Genomic DNA, 17569 nt, shown 5'->3' with positions numbered 1-17569 from the left:
CCCGCCCACATCTGTCACCCACATGTCACCCACATGTGGGTGACATGTGGGTGACATGTGGGAGAGGCGGGGAGGGCAGCGGAGCCGGCGGGGACTTAGCGTCCTGCACGGACCCGACAGAGCTCTGAGCTATATAGCTCAGAGCTCTGAGAAGCATCTTTGTATTTGGGCTCCAAGGAGCCCCATTGGTCCTTAGCAGACCAATGGGGTTCCTTCAAATCAGAAGGAACCCCATTGGTCTGCTAAGGACCAATGGGGCTCCTTGGAGCCCAAATACAAAGATGCTTTTGAGAGCTCTGAGCTATATAGCTCAGAGCTCTGTCGGGTCCTGCAGCGCAGACGCGGCGGCGGCGGTGAGTGACGTCGGGTGCGGTGTAGTTACAATGTAACAAAGTTGTTATATTGTAATAACTTTGTTACATTGTAACTGATAGAACATTTCCGAGGATATTGCGTGGGATCATTTATTTAAAGGGACAGGTAAGTATTAATGGTTAATTAAGAATATTAAAGGACTTTTTTCGTGGTTATGTTTTTTGTTCAATTAAAATACTTTTTCTATGTGTTTGTGTGTTTATTTACTTTTAACTCTTAAAGGAAATGGGTAAGGGGTACTACAAGTACCTCTATACTCATTTCTCCTGGGAGGGGGGTGGGCATCTGGGGGACCCCTTTTTAAAGGGGACTCCCAGATTCCACCATGAACCCCCCACCCAGGAAATCGCGGCCTCCACCTCCACCGCCCATCGGAGGTGGAGAAGAGCCCCTTGTCCTTGGATTGGACAAGGGCTCGGAGGGGGAGGGGAAAGCTTGGCTGCCCCTCCCCTTCCGAGACCCCCCAATCCATGGACCATGCGGGCTGGTATAGTCAGGGTGCGGAGCCCCACGCGGCCGGTGCTCCGCATTCTGGCTATCCCAGCCTGCATGGGGGACAAGGGGTTAAAGAGGTCTGGGAGGGGGGACCCCACGTCGTTTTTTTTTATATTTCCCACACTCAGAACGAAGTAAGTAAAACTCTTCCCACTTGGGGGAATCTATGAAAATAATACACTATTGTTACCTGTGCAAAAAAAACTGACATTTTCCGCATTTAAAAGACATTTTTGCCCTTGAAACTTAAAAATCGATTTTCTCAAAAACTATAAGGTGTTTTTTAAAAAAAAAATTTTCCTCTTATTCCCACTGATCCCCTTAATATACCCTGGGAATTTGGTGTTCCTAAACTTTAAGCAGGCTTTGCTATTAACCGTTAAAGTCGGCGGGTTTTTAAATGTATACATTTTTACTTTGAAACTTTAACATCGATTTTCTCAAAAACTATAAGGTCTTTTTGAAAAAAAAATTTTTCCTCTTATTCCTCCTGATCTCCTTAATATATTCTCCAAATTTGAGGCTCTTAGCATTTAAGGGGGCTTTGCTATTAACCCTTAAAGTCGGCGGCTTTTTTATATTATACGGAGCGTTACGTTTTAACGCGAAATTACGGTAGCGTTTAATGCGAAATTACGGCATGAACGAAACGCGAAATTTCGCGTTGAAAATTACGCTTACGGTATTTTCAATTACGATTTTAATGGCAATTTCGCTACGCTAATTTCGCATCGTAATCGCAAATTTCGCATGCGTAATTATAGTAATGCGAAATTACGAAAATTTCAGCTCAACTCTATCTGGGACATATTACCCAGTTGCTGAAGCAGCTTGGTCTCATTCTCTATTTACTGACTCCATTTGTCTTTTCTCTCATCTTGTTATTCCTGTAGACCATAAGCTCTAATGGGAAAGGCCACCCCTCTGACTGTGTCACAGTATTGATGCATATTATACTGCCACTATTATACACCTGGTTATTCAGGGGCAAATCATTCCAGCTTGCATGCAAAAGTAATGCAGTTTGGAATTGGACCAATCCAATGTAATTCTTTATGATTTGGATCGGTCTGATTCTGAGCTGCATACTTTGCATTAAACTTGCCTTTAGGCCAGAGTTACTTGCAATGCATTCTTTGTTGTCTTGCCTTTCTGCTGTTTGTCTCCTCTCCTACTGGTTATACTGTATGACTGAGTATTATCTATATTTCCCTTGTTAGTATCACATAATTGCTTGTACATGTTGTCAGTGGCACTGTAATTGTAAACTGGCAAGGAACACACTGGCACAGTATAAATTAATAATTGCAAACCCAGCCAGCCAGGTAATGGAATATGAATTCTATATTAAAGTAATAATGCAGAAATGGGTTCTATGCAATGTGCAAGACATTGTGTTGTAATCCACACAATGTGAATAAAACATTTTAAATACATTTATACTACAGTATTTGAATTTACTAATTTTAATAGCATATCTGATTATCTCCCCCCCCCCAAAAAAAAAAAAAACCCAAAAACCTGTGCAGCTTAAATGAATCGTGATAACATTTGCAAGATGGGAGCTTTGAACTCTACAATATTCAGGGATTAATATTTAGTATTTATATAGGGCTGACATCTTCTGCAGCGCTGTACATTATATTGTCTTGTCACTTAACTGTCCCTCTGAGGGGCTCACAATCTAATCCCTACCATAGTCCTATGTCTATGCATGTATCGTGTAGTGCAATGAATGTAGTCTAGGGCCAGTTTTAGAGGGCACAGCCAATTACCTTATTTGTATGTTTTTGGGATGTGGGAGGAAACTGGAGTGCCCAGAGCAGGCCCACACAGACAGAGAGAGAACATACACACTCTGTGCAGATAGTGCCCTGGCTGGGGTTCGAACTGGAGACCCAGCGCTGCAAGGGGAGAACACTAACCACATTGCCACCCTGCTGCAAAGATTGGGCATGCACACAAACTTTTTTTTAGGTCTTTGAATGTTTTGAGTCATCTCAGTGGAATTAGGTAAAAATATCATCTGGCAGCTGGTGAGTAAAAAATTAAAAGTAATCTGCTAATTTTATTATTCGTTTCTAAGTCACCTTTTCAGGCAAGAACTAAATAGAGAAGTTGTGCATTTGAAGGGTTTTATCTGCAAGTACACTCTATCCGTGATGTTTATTATCTTATGATAGTAAAGGATGTTAATCATAATTATATGTAATTGGCAGAATTATTTCCAGAAGGCAGAACGTGCAGGTTGTGTTTTTTTTAATTATCATTATTATATACATAATTGTGCGCAAAACATTTTATAAAGTGATTGATAGCAAACCAAATGACTAATGCAGTTATATTGTTTTTATGCTAGTTACCATGGCCGCGTACCAACACCGAACGACTACTAGTGGAGATGTTTGGCAACAATGCCGCCCAGTTTCTTGCTATTGTAGAAGCTCTGACAGACAGTAATAGACGAGTACTGCAGGCTGGACCGCCTGTACCTGATGAACCGGAAATACATGATGTTATTGCAGAATTATTTTTCGCAGGCATTGATATTCTTTCAGGTAATGTCAGTAAATAGTACTTTTGCTGTATTGCTTTTTTGCTGAAAGTGGTAATGTAGAATTGTAGGACACTGGTGGTTTTTTAAAGGGCAGCATTGGGTACAGATATTGCTAGTTATTCAGGAGACAATGTATAATTATTACCATAGAAAGCAAAAACTTACACCAACCAAGTGGTAGTTATGTTTACATAATTGATAGCTTGTGTTCCAATGTTATTGCTTGAAAACAGGATATTATAGAAAAATATATCTACAATATCCTAGACACTATGAGGTTGATGTTCTAAAACTGGAGAACTGTGGGCACTAAAGAGTCTAAATGAACCTGTTCTGCGTTTTTTGTAAGAACTACTAAGTGGCAAACGTTTGGAAGCTTTGCCTAGATTAAGTTAGAACATAGGGTTGCTGAAAGGTTAGTAAATTATCTATAACACTGCAGTCATGTGCACTAATCTGCAACAGGCTAGCAAATTAGTTGCTATGTGATTTCTATAATGTAAGTCAGCCACATCCAGGCTGTCCTGAAATTATTAAAGATAGGTTATTACTGTGAGTGCATGGCTGCCATAGTAATAGCACAAAATCAAATTCACTAACCTCTTACCACCTCTAGCTGTAATCTGATATGACCAAGTGAATGAGACGTTTTGTTTTTGTATGAAAAACAATCCACATCTGCTGGTTCACTTAGGTCCTCGGACAATCTCTACTATTTTCCAATTTTATTACAGGGAACCCAATTTGAGAAGGATATAGAGGCTGCCAAATTTATTTCCTTTTAAACAATGCCAGTTGCTTGGCAGTCCTCCTGATCCTATGTCTCTAATACTTTTAGCCATAGACCCTGAACAAGCATGCATCAGATCAGGTACTCTGACTCAGCTGACTCAGGTTTTACTGGATTAGTCATATGCTTGGTCCAGGGTTTTGGCTCAGACACTACTTATGCCAGAAGATCAACAGGGCTGCCAGGCAACTGGCATTTTTTACAAGGAAATACATATGGCAGCCTCCATATCCATCTCTGGGTTCCCTTTAAATAGACCTGTTTGTGTGCTTGTGTCCTGCACTGGGTCAGGTACCTGTAGACTGATTACCTATGTGGCACGCAGAAAAGGAACCATCAAAAACTTGGGTCTGTTGATATTTGTGTTGTGAAACCACCGTATCACTATTGCCTGAGTTAGATCAGGGGTTATGTTTGCTAGTAGATGCAGTGGCATCACCAGGTTGTCAGATCTAGGGCACAAGCCTCATATCATTAGTAGTGTGCCCCAAGTATCTAATGACCCCTTCCCCCCCACCCCCCCCCCCCCTGCAGTGATGGCAGAAGAGCATGCCAGTTAGTATTTACATCTTGCTGCTCCTGTTGGTACCCGCACACTGCAGTCCAATCTCATATTGATCTTGGCTACAGACACTTATTTTATTTATATTACAGCCATAATATTTTGTAACTGGTAATGATGACAAGGTTTTTGGATAGGGGTTGCTGGTATAAGCAGTCTTAAAGGGGCACTATGCCGAAAAATTGTAAAATTTAAAATATGTGCAAACATATACAAATAAGAAGTATGTTTTTTTCCAGAGTAAAATGAGCCATAAATTACTTTTCTCTTATGTTGCTGTCACTTACAGTAGGTAGTAGAAATCTGACACGTGACAGGTTTTGGACTAGTCCATTTATTCATGGAGGTTTCTCGGATTTATTTATTTTTAAAAGCACTTAGTGAATGGCAGTTGCTCTGTCCAACTGCCAAGAAACTGTGTAGCAAGCAGGGAGGCTGGCCAGCAACATTGTTTAAATCCTTTTTAGGGAGTATCTTTATAATGAATAAAAGCCTTGCTGAGAATCCCCTATGAAGAGATGGACTAGTACAAAACCTGTCGCTTCTGTCAGATTTCTACTACCTACTGTAAGTGACAGCAACATAGGAGAAGAGTAATGTATGACTCATTTTACTTTGGAAAAAACGTACTTCTTATTTGTCTATGTTTGCATATATTTGAAGTATTTTGTCTTACTGCACATATTTGTTTCAGGTGGAGGAATTAAACCTGACCGTGGCACTCATGGTAATACCCACAGTGAGCTAAGTAAACTGATAAAAGATTGCCTACTTCTGGAGCTGGCTGTGGATGGTAAGTAGTTCATACACAATTTATTTTGACCTTTGTTTTGCACATGTGACTGGCAGGCTTCCTTAGGGCTCTTTCATACTAGAGGCTGTGGTAGAAAAGGCTGAAACTCAGCCTTTTGCTTAACGCCAATACATAGCGTTTTCAAAGCGTTTTCAAAGCGTTCTACAGCTCATATGAAAACGTCCTTTTTTTTTTCTTCTATAAAAATAAGTGAACAAGTCAGCTGTAAAACGCTTTGAAAACGCTGAAGTTGGCGTTTTCCATTGACTATCATTGAAACGCCAACAGCCAACTTCGGCTGTAAACAGCCCTGAAAAAGCTCCTGGGAGCATTAAAACGCAACGCTCCAAAACGCCGAGTTAGATGTGAAAGGTAAAATGAAAGTCTATGGACTTTCATTTTACCTTGGAAAACGCCAACTTCGGCTGTGGCGTTAAAACGCCGAAAAAGTCCTCTGGTGTGAAAGGGCCCTAACTGAGAGCCTGCTGCTATAGTTACATTTACTTCCACTCACCCCAATGTGAGGGAATTTCATTGGCAGCTGAGCCACACCCCCTTCTGCATTGAAAGAGGTAGTGTGTAATAGAGATAGTAAAACATTTGAGAGTGGTTAGGTATACAGTGCCCTGCCTGCATACAGCACAGTTACTGGCTTTTCGTGTATCAGGCTCATTAGGCCTGATGCAGTAAATGTGGGTAGATTTGGCTTGCACAGGGAGCATATAGCAATTTTACCGTTATTAGCACAGGCGGACCACCGGCCGCTAACCCATTAGTGGCATGTGGGAAACTAATGCCGCACATTACCATAGCAACACGCATGTGTTCCCCTTGCGCTAGTAACTGTAAAATTGCATGCCAAATTTCCCAGAGCTTACTGTGTCAGGCCCATTATAAGATAAAATATAAGATAACATAAGTCAGTAGTTACATGAAATTATGCAGCCCTTTAATGTTTTATTTTTCGGTCCATAATTTCAGCTTGCACATTCTAATGGTTTTGGTTCACTTAACCAGGTACTCTGTTACATAAGTTATCTCCTGTAAAACTGCCTTGTCTGCATACCAAACGCGATCTATTTTGCCATGTAGTAGTATTACATAGCAGCATAAATCCAAATGCACAGCCACACTTCATTTGTACTGCTCTTTGTCTGAATGTTATACATACATTATCGCAGTCTCTTACCAGAGACACAGACAAGCAAGACAGAAGTGCATGCAGTATAACTGATAGCTTAATCGCGTACAGTAAGATAAATGAACTGCAATAAAATGGAAATAAATCATTCAAAAACAAATGTTCGCAAAGCATCTTGGAAGATTCACAAGGTGCCAGACACCGCCAAAGGCAGCATTACATTGTCTAAAACTAGTTTAAAATGTTCCCCCTGCCACCCGCACTTCACCCAGTGACTGATGAGTTATTGATATTAAAGTCTTACAAAGCAGCAGAGCGATTTATTGTTCTATGAGTGCTTGGAGATGAGCGGGGTTTGGAATCTTTTCTTTTTCTATTGTGTCTCTTTCAGAAAAGGATGCTGTGTCTGCGGAAGCTGTTGTGAAGTTTTCAAAGTTGGCTTTTAGCTATGAACACTGGGATGTGTTTGATGCCGTAATATCTCCATTGTATGAGTTCTTACAGGTAATTTTTTATTAACCGCTAATTTTATTTTAGGGGTTTTTATCGTTATCCTAAAATATAAATTCAAGACCTATTTGTCATATTATCAGAACCGATAATACGGTATTTTCAGCTGAGTTTCATATACAAGGGTTATATCTAAAATAATTTAGCAATTTGTGGAATTGATTAAATACATCAATTACAAGAATGTAAATGATACCGTAATCAAAAATAAAACTAATGGTTACCGTAACTTGTATAGAAGTATAGGTATAGAGACAGGTCATTTGAATCAGTTGAGCTAAATAGATATACAGATATAATGGCCCATATGCAATTAACTTTTGCTCCTACACTTTCTCCCAGGTGATATTTTCTCACCTTATCAATAACATGCCTTTTTAGCCACCAGCAAGCAAGAAAATACTCAAAGCAATTTTGATTGTGCTTTTTCACCTACCTTTTGGTACTTTTTCAAGTGCAAACTTTGAGTCTGGGGTTACAAAAAGGCTAGAAATTGCAGATCTTGTAGTCTGTGAGCTTTTTTATTCATGTATGAAATTAATGTGTCTCTGCATCTCAGTACCTCAATGTGTGAGAGAATGACAGTTAGTTACCCTGAGGCAGGGAACACACTTGACTGTTTTCGTGCACGTTTTCTACACAGAAAAACTGATTTACATTTAGAACTCATGTTAATTAGTGGGCTAGTTCACACTTACGGCTTGATTCACTAAATTGTGATAACTCATATCACAGCCGCGCTAGGACTTTTCTTCGCAGTCGCAAATTTCCGCACGCAATCGCAAATTTTCGCGCGAAAATTCATGTTTGCGCACGAAAATGCACAAATTTGCAAAAACGCTAGCGTGACCTTGATATGAGTAATCACGGTTTAGTGAATCAAGCCCTTAATGTGTTTTTTGTGTGCAGAAAAACATGACATTCTATATTGACTGTCTTTACTACAGTCGTTGTGTGTCTACTTGGAGGAGGTAAGTCCACCACTACCGCCTCTATTTACCAAGAATTTGGTTTTTAAGCTCATTTAGCTTCCATTTATACTTTTGGCGCCTCTGTTCTCCTGCATAATGACATTCTGCAGGATAATTCTTCACATTTTGTCAGTTTTCTCTACTATTTACATTAGCTGCTGTAAAATAAAACACGTGTTTTTCTGCATACAAACATACATGGTGTGCAGAAACCGCATGCAGACAACATACATGCAGAAAACTGAAAGACAAGTGTGTCCCCTGCCTAAAACATCTGTCCTACTTCCAAATTATACTTTTACAGTGCTAAGAATAAAACTAAAAATATGGCTTGTTGCTATCTTTTTTTTTATTATTTAATATTTATATAGCGACAACATGTTCCGCAGCGCTGTACAGAGTATATTTTCTTGTCACTTAACTGTCCCACAGAGGGGCTCACAAATCAATCCCTACCATAGTCCTATGTCTATGTATGAAACGCGTAGTGTATGTATCGTAGTCTAGGGCCAATTTAGGGGAAGCCAATTAACTTACGTGTATGTTTTTGGGATATAGGCACCAAAAACATACTTTCAACCCTGTCAAAGAATTGCTTTATTTCTTTCAACAATATCTCTTGTAGGTTAATAGAAGAGCTAATGTAGCCCATACTTTTATGTCCTCTTTGCTGCATTCAAAGCAGAAATCTAGTGTAATTTAAAGTTAGTGTCAGTGGTTGTGAGAGCCACAATTCTGCTTACTCGCCTGCTCTGCCCATGCTACACCATATAAGGTGAAGGCCCCTGCCCTCTATTATGGAAAACCGCCTTGCCATTTTTTTTCTGGTGGCTGGGTTACCTCCTCCACAACCTAGCCTCCAGTTCTGTAGCTGCCCCCAGCTTTGTAGCTGTGGTGTAATCGTGTGACTTTCACTTTGAAGAGAGAGGGAACTTTGCACAATTACGTCACAACCATAGGGACTGACTACAGAACTGGAGGCTGGGCTCTGGAGGAGGTAACCCAACCTCCAGAACAAAAGCCATGGTGTTTTTCAATAGGGGTGGAGTCTTTGCCTTATATGGCGAACCTGGAGAGTTATCGTATATGCTGGCGTATAAGGCGACTGGGCGTATAAGGCGACTGGGCGTATAAGACGACCCCCAAGTTTTCCAGTTAAAATGTAGAAGTTGGGGTATATTCGCCGTATAAGACTGGCTGTATAAGACTTTTCATCCTGCCGTCATCAGGTGAAAAGATAGATAGATTGCGCTCTTGTTTAAAATAATTTCTTGTAATCGCTTCTGCTCGCACGGGTATCAGTGCAGCTTCCGGCATCACCTGACTGGTGACGTGTGCGCTCCACTGATTACGCTTACGCAGGGCTGTATTGTGGGGCGCACACGTCACTAGTCAGGTGACGCCGGAAGCTGCACTGCTACCCATGCGAGCGGCTGCTTGCCAGAAGCGATTACAAGAAATTATTTTAAACAAGTGCGCAATCTATCTATCTTTTCACCAGATAACGGGAGGATGAGGTATTTACAACTCTGCCTGACACTGACACCCGGACCAGGCCTGACAAGTGACACCCGGCGTATAAGACGACCCCCGACTTTTCAGAAGATTTTTAAGGGTTAAAAAGTTGTCTTATACGCCAGTATATACGGTAATAGAATCAGGGCTATCATAATTCACACAAGTCTACACTGTCACACATTATGGGTTGTTTTGACAAAAGGTCGGTCAAATTTACAGACCACACATATGGTAAATTTTACTGAGCATTATATAAACTACGTAACGGCTGTCACACAGTCTGCATGTACACAGAACACGTGTTGCTTACATACTGCGTGGTGTACAAATAGCATAATATAAATCATACATGCTAGTTGCGCTATTCACGGAACACCCATTTTGTAGTTTGAGTAAGCCTCTGTAAACTTTATGTGCATTGCGTGCACATTTACATTTTACCAATGTTTCATGAATCTGCCACTATGTTTCTATATGAATGTAATTTAAATAACATAACGTTCAATATACCTTTTTATTGCATTGCAGGCTGGTATGGGTTTGTTTTCCTCTGAGCAAAGTTATGCATGCACATAAATGTTTTGACTGTTTTATCAGTAATAGATTTCAAAAGTAAATTCACAAAATGGACAGTGACATGAGCGCTATCATGGAATGCAGTTTGAAGGCCTTACCAGGTCACAAATGGCGTGAAGGCCTAGCCAATTTCACACAAAACTGAGGAAAAAATTATAGTAACAATTAAAGTTTGAAAACCAGTAGAATTGCTAAGCATCCTACACACATCCAAGATTTGGACTGGATAGTAGGTTAATGTCTAATGATTTGACCTCACCTGGTCGTCTTCCTAACTCTGCTTAGTGGAGAAGGGCATTTGGTCAAGTTGTATTGTTCTTGCAGATCCTTTCTATATTTCCCTAATGTTTGGTGCTGCAGACGTCTTCTGCTCTCTTTCTCCCTCCTCTCTACACATAGATATAACACACACACACACACACGCACGCACGCACGCACGCACGCACGCACACACACACACACACACACACATTGTGGTATATATATCAGTTAAGACTAATGTCTGTTATGAGCTTTAGCTTCTGTTGTCTACGAAAGTGCATGGTTAGTGTGCAAGTCCTCACAAGCCGCAATACAACCTGTATTCACCTTTGGAAAGACACTCAAAATAGTTAAAATAAAGGCTACCCCAGATCTGACGTTATTTCTTTGTCTCTATCTCACCCAAATGAAGTAGAGACTAGCCAGGACTCACATCCTTGCATGTTTGGGAGGGTTGGATGCTTTCTGAAATGAACTAGTTTTCAGTCCACTGTTAGCTTTGTCAGACTTCTGTGACTTACAGTATATACTGTACATTCTGTATTATTATAATATTGGTGTTCTTTTTGGACATGCACTGTAGATTGACCATATTATTATATCTTAGGCACAAGAAGACAAAAAATGGAAAAAAGAAGAAATGGATCTTAGGATACTTCTTGCTGCAGAACCTTTATTATCCGGGAAAAAGCATAGCCATAGTTCATTAGTGAGGAATGACCAGAAATGCAGATTAGATATTCCTGATTATCTACAACTTATTGGACTACAAGGTGAGTTACATAGGATAAAGACAAATGGACATAAATAGTACATAAAATAATTGCACTGTAAAAAGTACTTGCACATAATAGATGCTCTTAAAAATATAGATTATAATGCCCTCCTCCTGCTGCTTGTATTTTTGCTGTAACATTGCTGCCTGATTTGTGCTGGCATTGTTGGATGTTAATGTGCTTGGTGTGTATTTCTAATGTGTTTTTGCCCACTACTGTCTATACTGCACTTTGCACAACACTAAAGATATAACATTGCTTTAAAAATAATAATTATAATGTTAATGCTCTAAGTAGTAAACCATATATGATGCAATAATTACATGTATCCAGCAGATGGCACCCTTATACTGCAGACAAAATAAAGTTTTTCTTCCAGTAGAATGTTTCATCTGATCTAATGTATTCCCCATTTGCTTGTTTTTACCTCAAAATGCTTTCACTTTTAACCCTTTTGAAAATTTAGCGCGTGTTTAGCCTTTTCGTATAGTTTATTTTCAGCTCTTCTTAATAAACAAGTTTTTTTTTTAAGGTAAAAAGTCGAGATTAGGTAGGTAAAGATGGCTCATTAAAACATGGTGTGCGCTTGCAGTCAAACTGATTAACGTTTCCTCTTCTGAGGGGATAACCCGGCAAGCTAAAATATGCATGAGTCTTCCCAGTGATTATGCATCTTGAAACATTAAACACTATTCATAATCAGTAGACTCTTCATGTGTATATTACTGATCCTTTATTTGTATTTATTTATTGGAGGAGAAAGTTGCATGCATATTAAACATGGAAGCGTACAAATAATTTTGGGTTTTATGTCTGCCTTTAGATATTCTTTGCTTTTCACAGAACATCAGAGGCTTAGTAAACAGTAAATTCATTTATTTATTTTCCTTAAAGCAGAATTGCAGGTTTGTGTGCCAATTGTTTGTGCAATATATTAATACTTGTTTAACTAGAATATATTTTAAGCTGTATAGTATGTCATAATGCAGGTATATGGTTAAGAGGGCCTTTGGGAACATAGTCCATAAGTAGGTGATACGTTAAAGGACACCCGATGTGAGAGACATTGCTGACACATTTATTTCCTTTCCTTATTTCCTGCTGATCGACTGCTTTTAATACTTATAGCAATAGGCTCCTAACGAGCATGCCGATCAGATGTCTCTGACTCGAGTTTGACCCGATTAGCTGCATGCTTTTTTCAGGTGAGTGTGATTCAGACACTACTGAACAGAAAGCCCAGCAGGACAGTCAGGCAACTGGTATTGTTTAAAAGTTTATTAAATATGGCAGTCCCCATATGTCTCTCACCTCGGGTTCTTTTTGAAGGACACCTGAAGCGAGAGGGATATGGAGGCTGCCATATTTATTTCCTTCTAAGCAATACCAGTTGCCTGGCTATCCTGCTGACATAAATATGTCAGTCTCCGTATACTTCTCACTTCAGTTGTCCTTTAGCACCACGGCATATGCCCAAGTACTAAAGTGTACAAGTACCTGTCTGAAACTTTGCTTTAAGTTGTAGATGTCGTTTGCACAACCAGTAATGTAACGTAAAGATGTGCCCGGAGTAAGGGACTATCAGCCACAAGTCCCAATCTTCAGTAAAAAAGGATTAAGTCCAGCACCATCGAATAAATGCTCTTTCACTTTAATGAAAACACACTGACATTAATACAGCGTTTCAGAGGACTCCCCTCCTTTGTCAAGTATTGCCAGTGTCTAAAGATATATGCACAGCATAACGGTTTATATACCAAGTGATTCAAACATTAGCCAATCTGCTCTGCAGGGTCGCTTATAGCGACCAATCCCCTTATGTCCGCCACGCGGACCTTATGGGGAACTCCTACTTAACATGCAATAGCTGGTGCTCCTATCGTAGAGCACTATAGGCAGCCAACTGCGCGTCGCTAGAAAGTGAGGTCCGCCCTGCCTCAGACGCCGACCAATGCGGACGCGCATCTCCAGATGACATCATGTCAGGTCACGCCCCTGTTCGGAGCTGACCTGACAGGAGACTGCACTCCGTAAGGCGGAAATAACTCCGCCTCTGGAAAGCGTCATATGACATGTGAGGGGCGAGCCACAAACTAGTCCGCCCCTCCCACCATCGCTAGGAGACAGGTGGGACACCCGCAGCCAGCGCGCACAGCGCTGTCTATATACAGGCGCAGCAACATACAGCAGTGATCCATAAAGAAACAGTGATACTATTACACTTAGGATCTGTAAAGAATATACGATGAAATAACAATTTGATAACTATAAAATAAAAATGTAATAACTATAGGCATCATATGCAGCAATGGGAACAATAATAAGCACTATAAGAATTAAATGAATGGCATCATGTCATATTCCCTATTCATGCCTCTAGGCTCTAGTGTATCTAGTTTTCGTATCCATATAGCCTCTCTATACAGTAACTTTTTAACCCTATCACCCCCACGTCTGAGAGGTGGAACTTGTTCCAAAATTTGAAACGTTAATTGACTAACAGAGCGATTGGCATTACTAAAATGGGAAGGCACTGCCAAATCGTTAACATGATTTCTTATTGTACTCTTATGTGCTGACAGCCTAACCTTCATGGGCTGTGTGGTCTGCTCAATATAGAGCAGGCCACATAGGCATTTCATTGCGTAGACAACATATTGTGGATTACAATCAAACTGTCCATTGATCTTAAATCTAGTGCCCAAATGGGGATGAGAGACATAATCTCCCTTAATTACACTATGGCAATGGACACAATTTAGGCAGGGATAAGTTCCATTGGGACGGGTCGACTGGACACCCCGAAAATTCTGGGTGCCCATGTCAGCCAGTACCAATTTATCCTGTAATGTTGGAGCACGTTTATATGAGATTAACGGAAAACTTTGAAATTCCTCAATATGAGGAATAGCTGTCCTAAGAATGTTCCAGTTACTGCGTATGATGCCCGCTATAGCATCACTATACACATTGAATTGACTCACAAATGGTACCCTCTTTTGATTAGCTGATCTACGATGCATATGATAACTTCTAGATGTTTGTATACTAGTCCTTGCTTTACTAAGCAGTCCTTGGGGGTACTGTCTCCTACTAAATCTGTCCTGCATCTCATCTAGTCGTTGCTCCCTAAGTATTTCATTATCTATAATCCTGGTCACTCTCTGGAACTGACTCGCTGGAATAGAACGTTTTGTGGCCATCGGGTGGAAGCTATCAAAAGCTATCAAAGTTGAATTGGTGTCTGTAGGTTTAATATAAAGGTCTGTGCCCAACCTACCGCCAGAGACACTCACGATCCTGTTCAGAAAGCTAACCTCTCGACTGTCACAATGTATAGTGAGACGTATCACAGGGCATTGGATATGAAGATTATCCACAAATTGTTGTAGGCTCGAATGTGGCCCCCTCCAAATGCAAAAGACATCGCCTATGAAACGAAGCCAACACAGAGCATTGCTAGTAAATATTTCATTAGTGTAAACAAATGTCTCCTCATATCCATTCATGAAGATGTTTGCATAGGAGGGGGCCACATTCGAGCCCATCGCTGTGCCCAGCAGCTGTAAGAAAAATTGGTGCTCAACTAGGAAATAATTGCACGTTAATAATAACTGTAATAGATCACACAAAAATGTAACCTGTTTTTTGTCAAAGTCAAAGGCACACGTAAGGACAGACTCGACAGCCTCCACACCCCCATCATAAGGGATGGAGGTGTAGAGGCTCTCTACATCCAACGTGACCACGGCCTGCACTCTTGCCATGGTGCGCACCAGTCCAGCACGGCCGTCACTACACAAACAGCTGTTTGCGGTGTGTTACACAATGGCCTCAATTCACTAACCTTAACTCCTGCCTTTAATAACTCTTCTGAGCTGTTTTACAGTTATCACCATGGTGATATAATTGTGATAACTGTAAAACAGCTCAGAAGAGTTATTAACCCATTCAGGTTCCGTGGTTTTCATGTGAGAAATGTTCACCTCTCATTCATTAGCCTATAACTTTATCACTACTTATCACAATGAACTGATCTATATCTTGTTTTTTCCGCCACCAATTAGGCTTTCTTTGGGGGGTACATTTTGCTAAGAGCCACTTTACTGTAAATGCATTTTAACAGGAAGAATAAGAAAAAAATGGAAAAATTCATTATTTCTCAGTTTTCAGCCATTATAGTTTTAAAATAATACATGCCTCCATAGTTAAAACTCACGTATTGTATTTGCCCATATGTCCCGGTTATTACACCGTTAAAATTATGTCCCTATCACAATGTATGGCGACAATATTTTATTTGGAAATAAAGGTGCATGTTTTCCATTTTGCATCTATCACTATTAACAAGTTTAAAATAAAAAAAATATAGAAATATTTCATCTTTACATTGATATTTAAAAAGTTTAGACCCTTAGGTAAATATTTACATGTTGTTTTTTTTTTTATTGTAATGGGTTTTTTTTTATAGTAAACATTTTATTTGGGTAGTTTTGGGAGGGTGGGAGGTAAACAACAGATTTATAATGTAAATGTGTGTTAATTTTGATTTATTTTTACTTTCAGTTGTAGTATTACTTTTTGGCCACAAGATGGCAGCCATGAGTTTGTTTACATGACGTCACTCTAAGCGTAACACACGCTTAGAGTGACGCATCGGGGAGGGAACAGCCAGAAAAAGCACAGCTTCCGAGAGAAGCTGTCGCTTTTTCAGCGGGGGAGAGAAATCAGTGATCGGGCACCATAGCCCGATACATTTATTCCCTGGCTACCAAATCCGCGGCCGGGAGTGCGCGTGCACGTGTGCGATCGGCCGCGGGAGCGCGCATGGTTCCTGGACGTAGTTTCTACGTCCAGGAACCAAAATAGGTTAAAGACAGGAGTTAAGCTTAGTGAATTGAGGCCAATGAGTTTTGTGTGTCAGTGTGAAGCAGTACTCTAATTACACTCCCTGATTAATGTATACACATGCAAGATGTTTTAAAGCATTTTAGGCCTGCAATTTAGCATTCAATGTGATTGCTGCCCTTAAAACGCTGCTTTGCGTAAAATCCAGATTTTTCTCCGGGACTTTTGGTGTCTATCCCACTTCTCGATGCCCCCCTCCAGGTGTTAGACCCCTTGAAACATCTTTTCCATCACTTTTGTGGCCAGCATAAATTTTTCTAGTTTTCAAAGTTCGCTCTCCATTGAACTCTATTGCGGTTCGCGAAAGTTCGCGCGAACCGAACTTTCGCGGAAGTTCGCTAACCCGGTTTGCGAACCAAAAATCGGAGGTTCGGGCCATCTCTACGGAGAAGTGGTCTGTGGTCACCTCCTGCAGAACCACTTCTTTATTAGGGATGTCTTGCTAATTGCCTAAAATTTCCACCTGTTGTCTATTCCATTTGCACAACAGCATGTGAAATTGATTTTCAGTCAGTGTTGCTACCTAAGTGGACAGTTTGATTTCACAGAAGTGTGATTGACTTGGAGTTACGTTGTTTTGTTTAAGTGTTCCCTTTATTTTTTGAGCATTGTAGGTTAGTTCATGCATAGAGGTGCAGGTCAGTAGCTTTGCAGGAAATTTCTCTTGGATTCAAATAGGGATGAAAAAGTGTTTGAAAAGTAATAAGATATTCTTAAAGAGAATCTGTATTGTTAAAATCAAACAAAAGTAAACATACCAGTGCGTTAATGGACATCTCCTATTACCCTCTGTCACAATTTCGCCGCTCCCCGCCGCATTATAAGTGGTTAAAAACAGTTTTAAAAAGTTTGTTTATAAACAAACAAAATGGCCACCAAAACAGGAAGTAGGTTGATGTACAGTATGTCCACACATAGAAAATACATTCATACACAAGCAGGCTGTATACAGCCTTCCTTTTGAATCTCAAGAGATCATTTGTGTGTTTCTTTCCCACTGCAGCTATCTTCCACTGAAGTGTCAGGCTGTTTCTTCCTGCAGAGTGCAGACAGCTCTGCCTGTATGTAATTCCTCAGTATGTGAAAGCCCAGCCAGCTCAGAGGAGGATTTATCCAGCTTGTAAAAGATAATAGAGCAGAGAGAAGCTGCACTAATCTAAATAACACGCAGCAGTGTGCAGAGAGGGGCCTGGAGGGGGGAGATGCATCACAGAACCACAACACTGAAGAACTTGGCAGCCTTCCAGACACAGGCCGACAAGTCTGACAAGAGAGAGATAAGTTGATTTATTACAGAGATGGTGATAGTAGAACGTGCTGCAGTAAGCCATAACAC

At 40.4% G+C, this 17569-nt stretch overlaps 1 protein-coding gene across 1 annotated transcript in view; it reads left to right on the top strand.

The window, feature by feature from the left end:
• CFAP54 (cilia and flagella associated protein 54) overlaps positions 1 to 17569 on the top strand; it is a 528182-nt gene that overhangs the window by 72206 nt on the left and 438407 nt on the right. Inside the window, exons 9-12 of the mRNA XM_068273664.1 lie at positions 3230 to 3428; positions 5474 to 5572; positions 7105 to 7217; positions 11157 to 11322. Coding sequence (XP_068129765.1) covers positions 3230 to 3428; positions 5474 to 5572; positions 7105 to 7217; positions 11157 to 11322 — 577 coding nt within the window. The remainder of the gene's footprint in view (positions 1 to 3229; positions 3429 to 5473; positions 5573 to 7104; positions 7218 to 11156; positions 11323 to 17569) is intronic.

This window comes from Hyperolius riggenbachi, chromosome 3 (assembly GCF_040937935.1).
Source record: "Hyperolius riggenbachi isolate aHypRig1 chromosome 3, aHypRig1.pri, whole genome shotgun sequence".
In the NCBI taxonomy this organism is placed as follows: Eukaryota; Metazoa; Chordata; class Amphibia; order Anura; family Hyperoliidae; genus Hyperolius; species Hyperolius riggenbachi.
The sequence above is the reverse complement of the archived record's forward strand: the minus strand, read 5'-3'. Positions and strand labels throughout refer to the sequence as shown.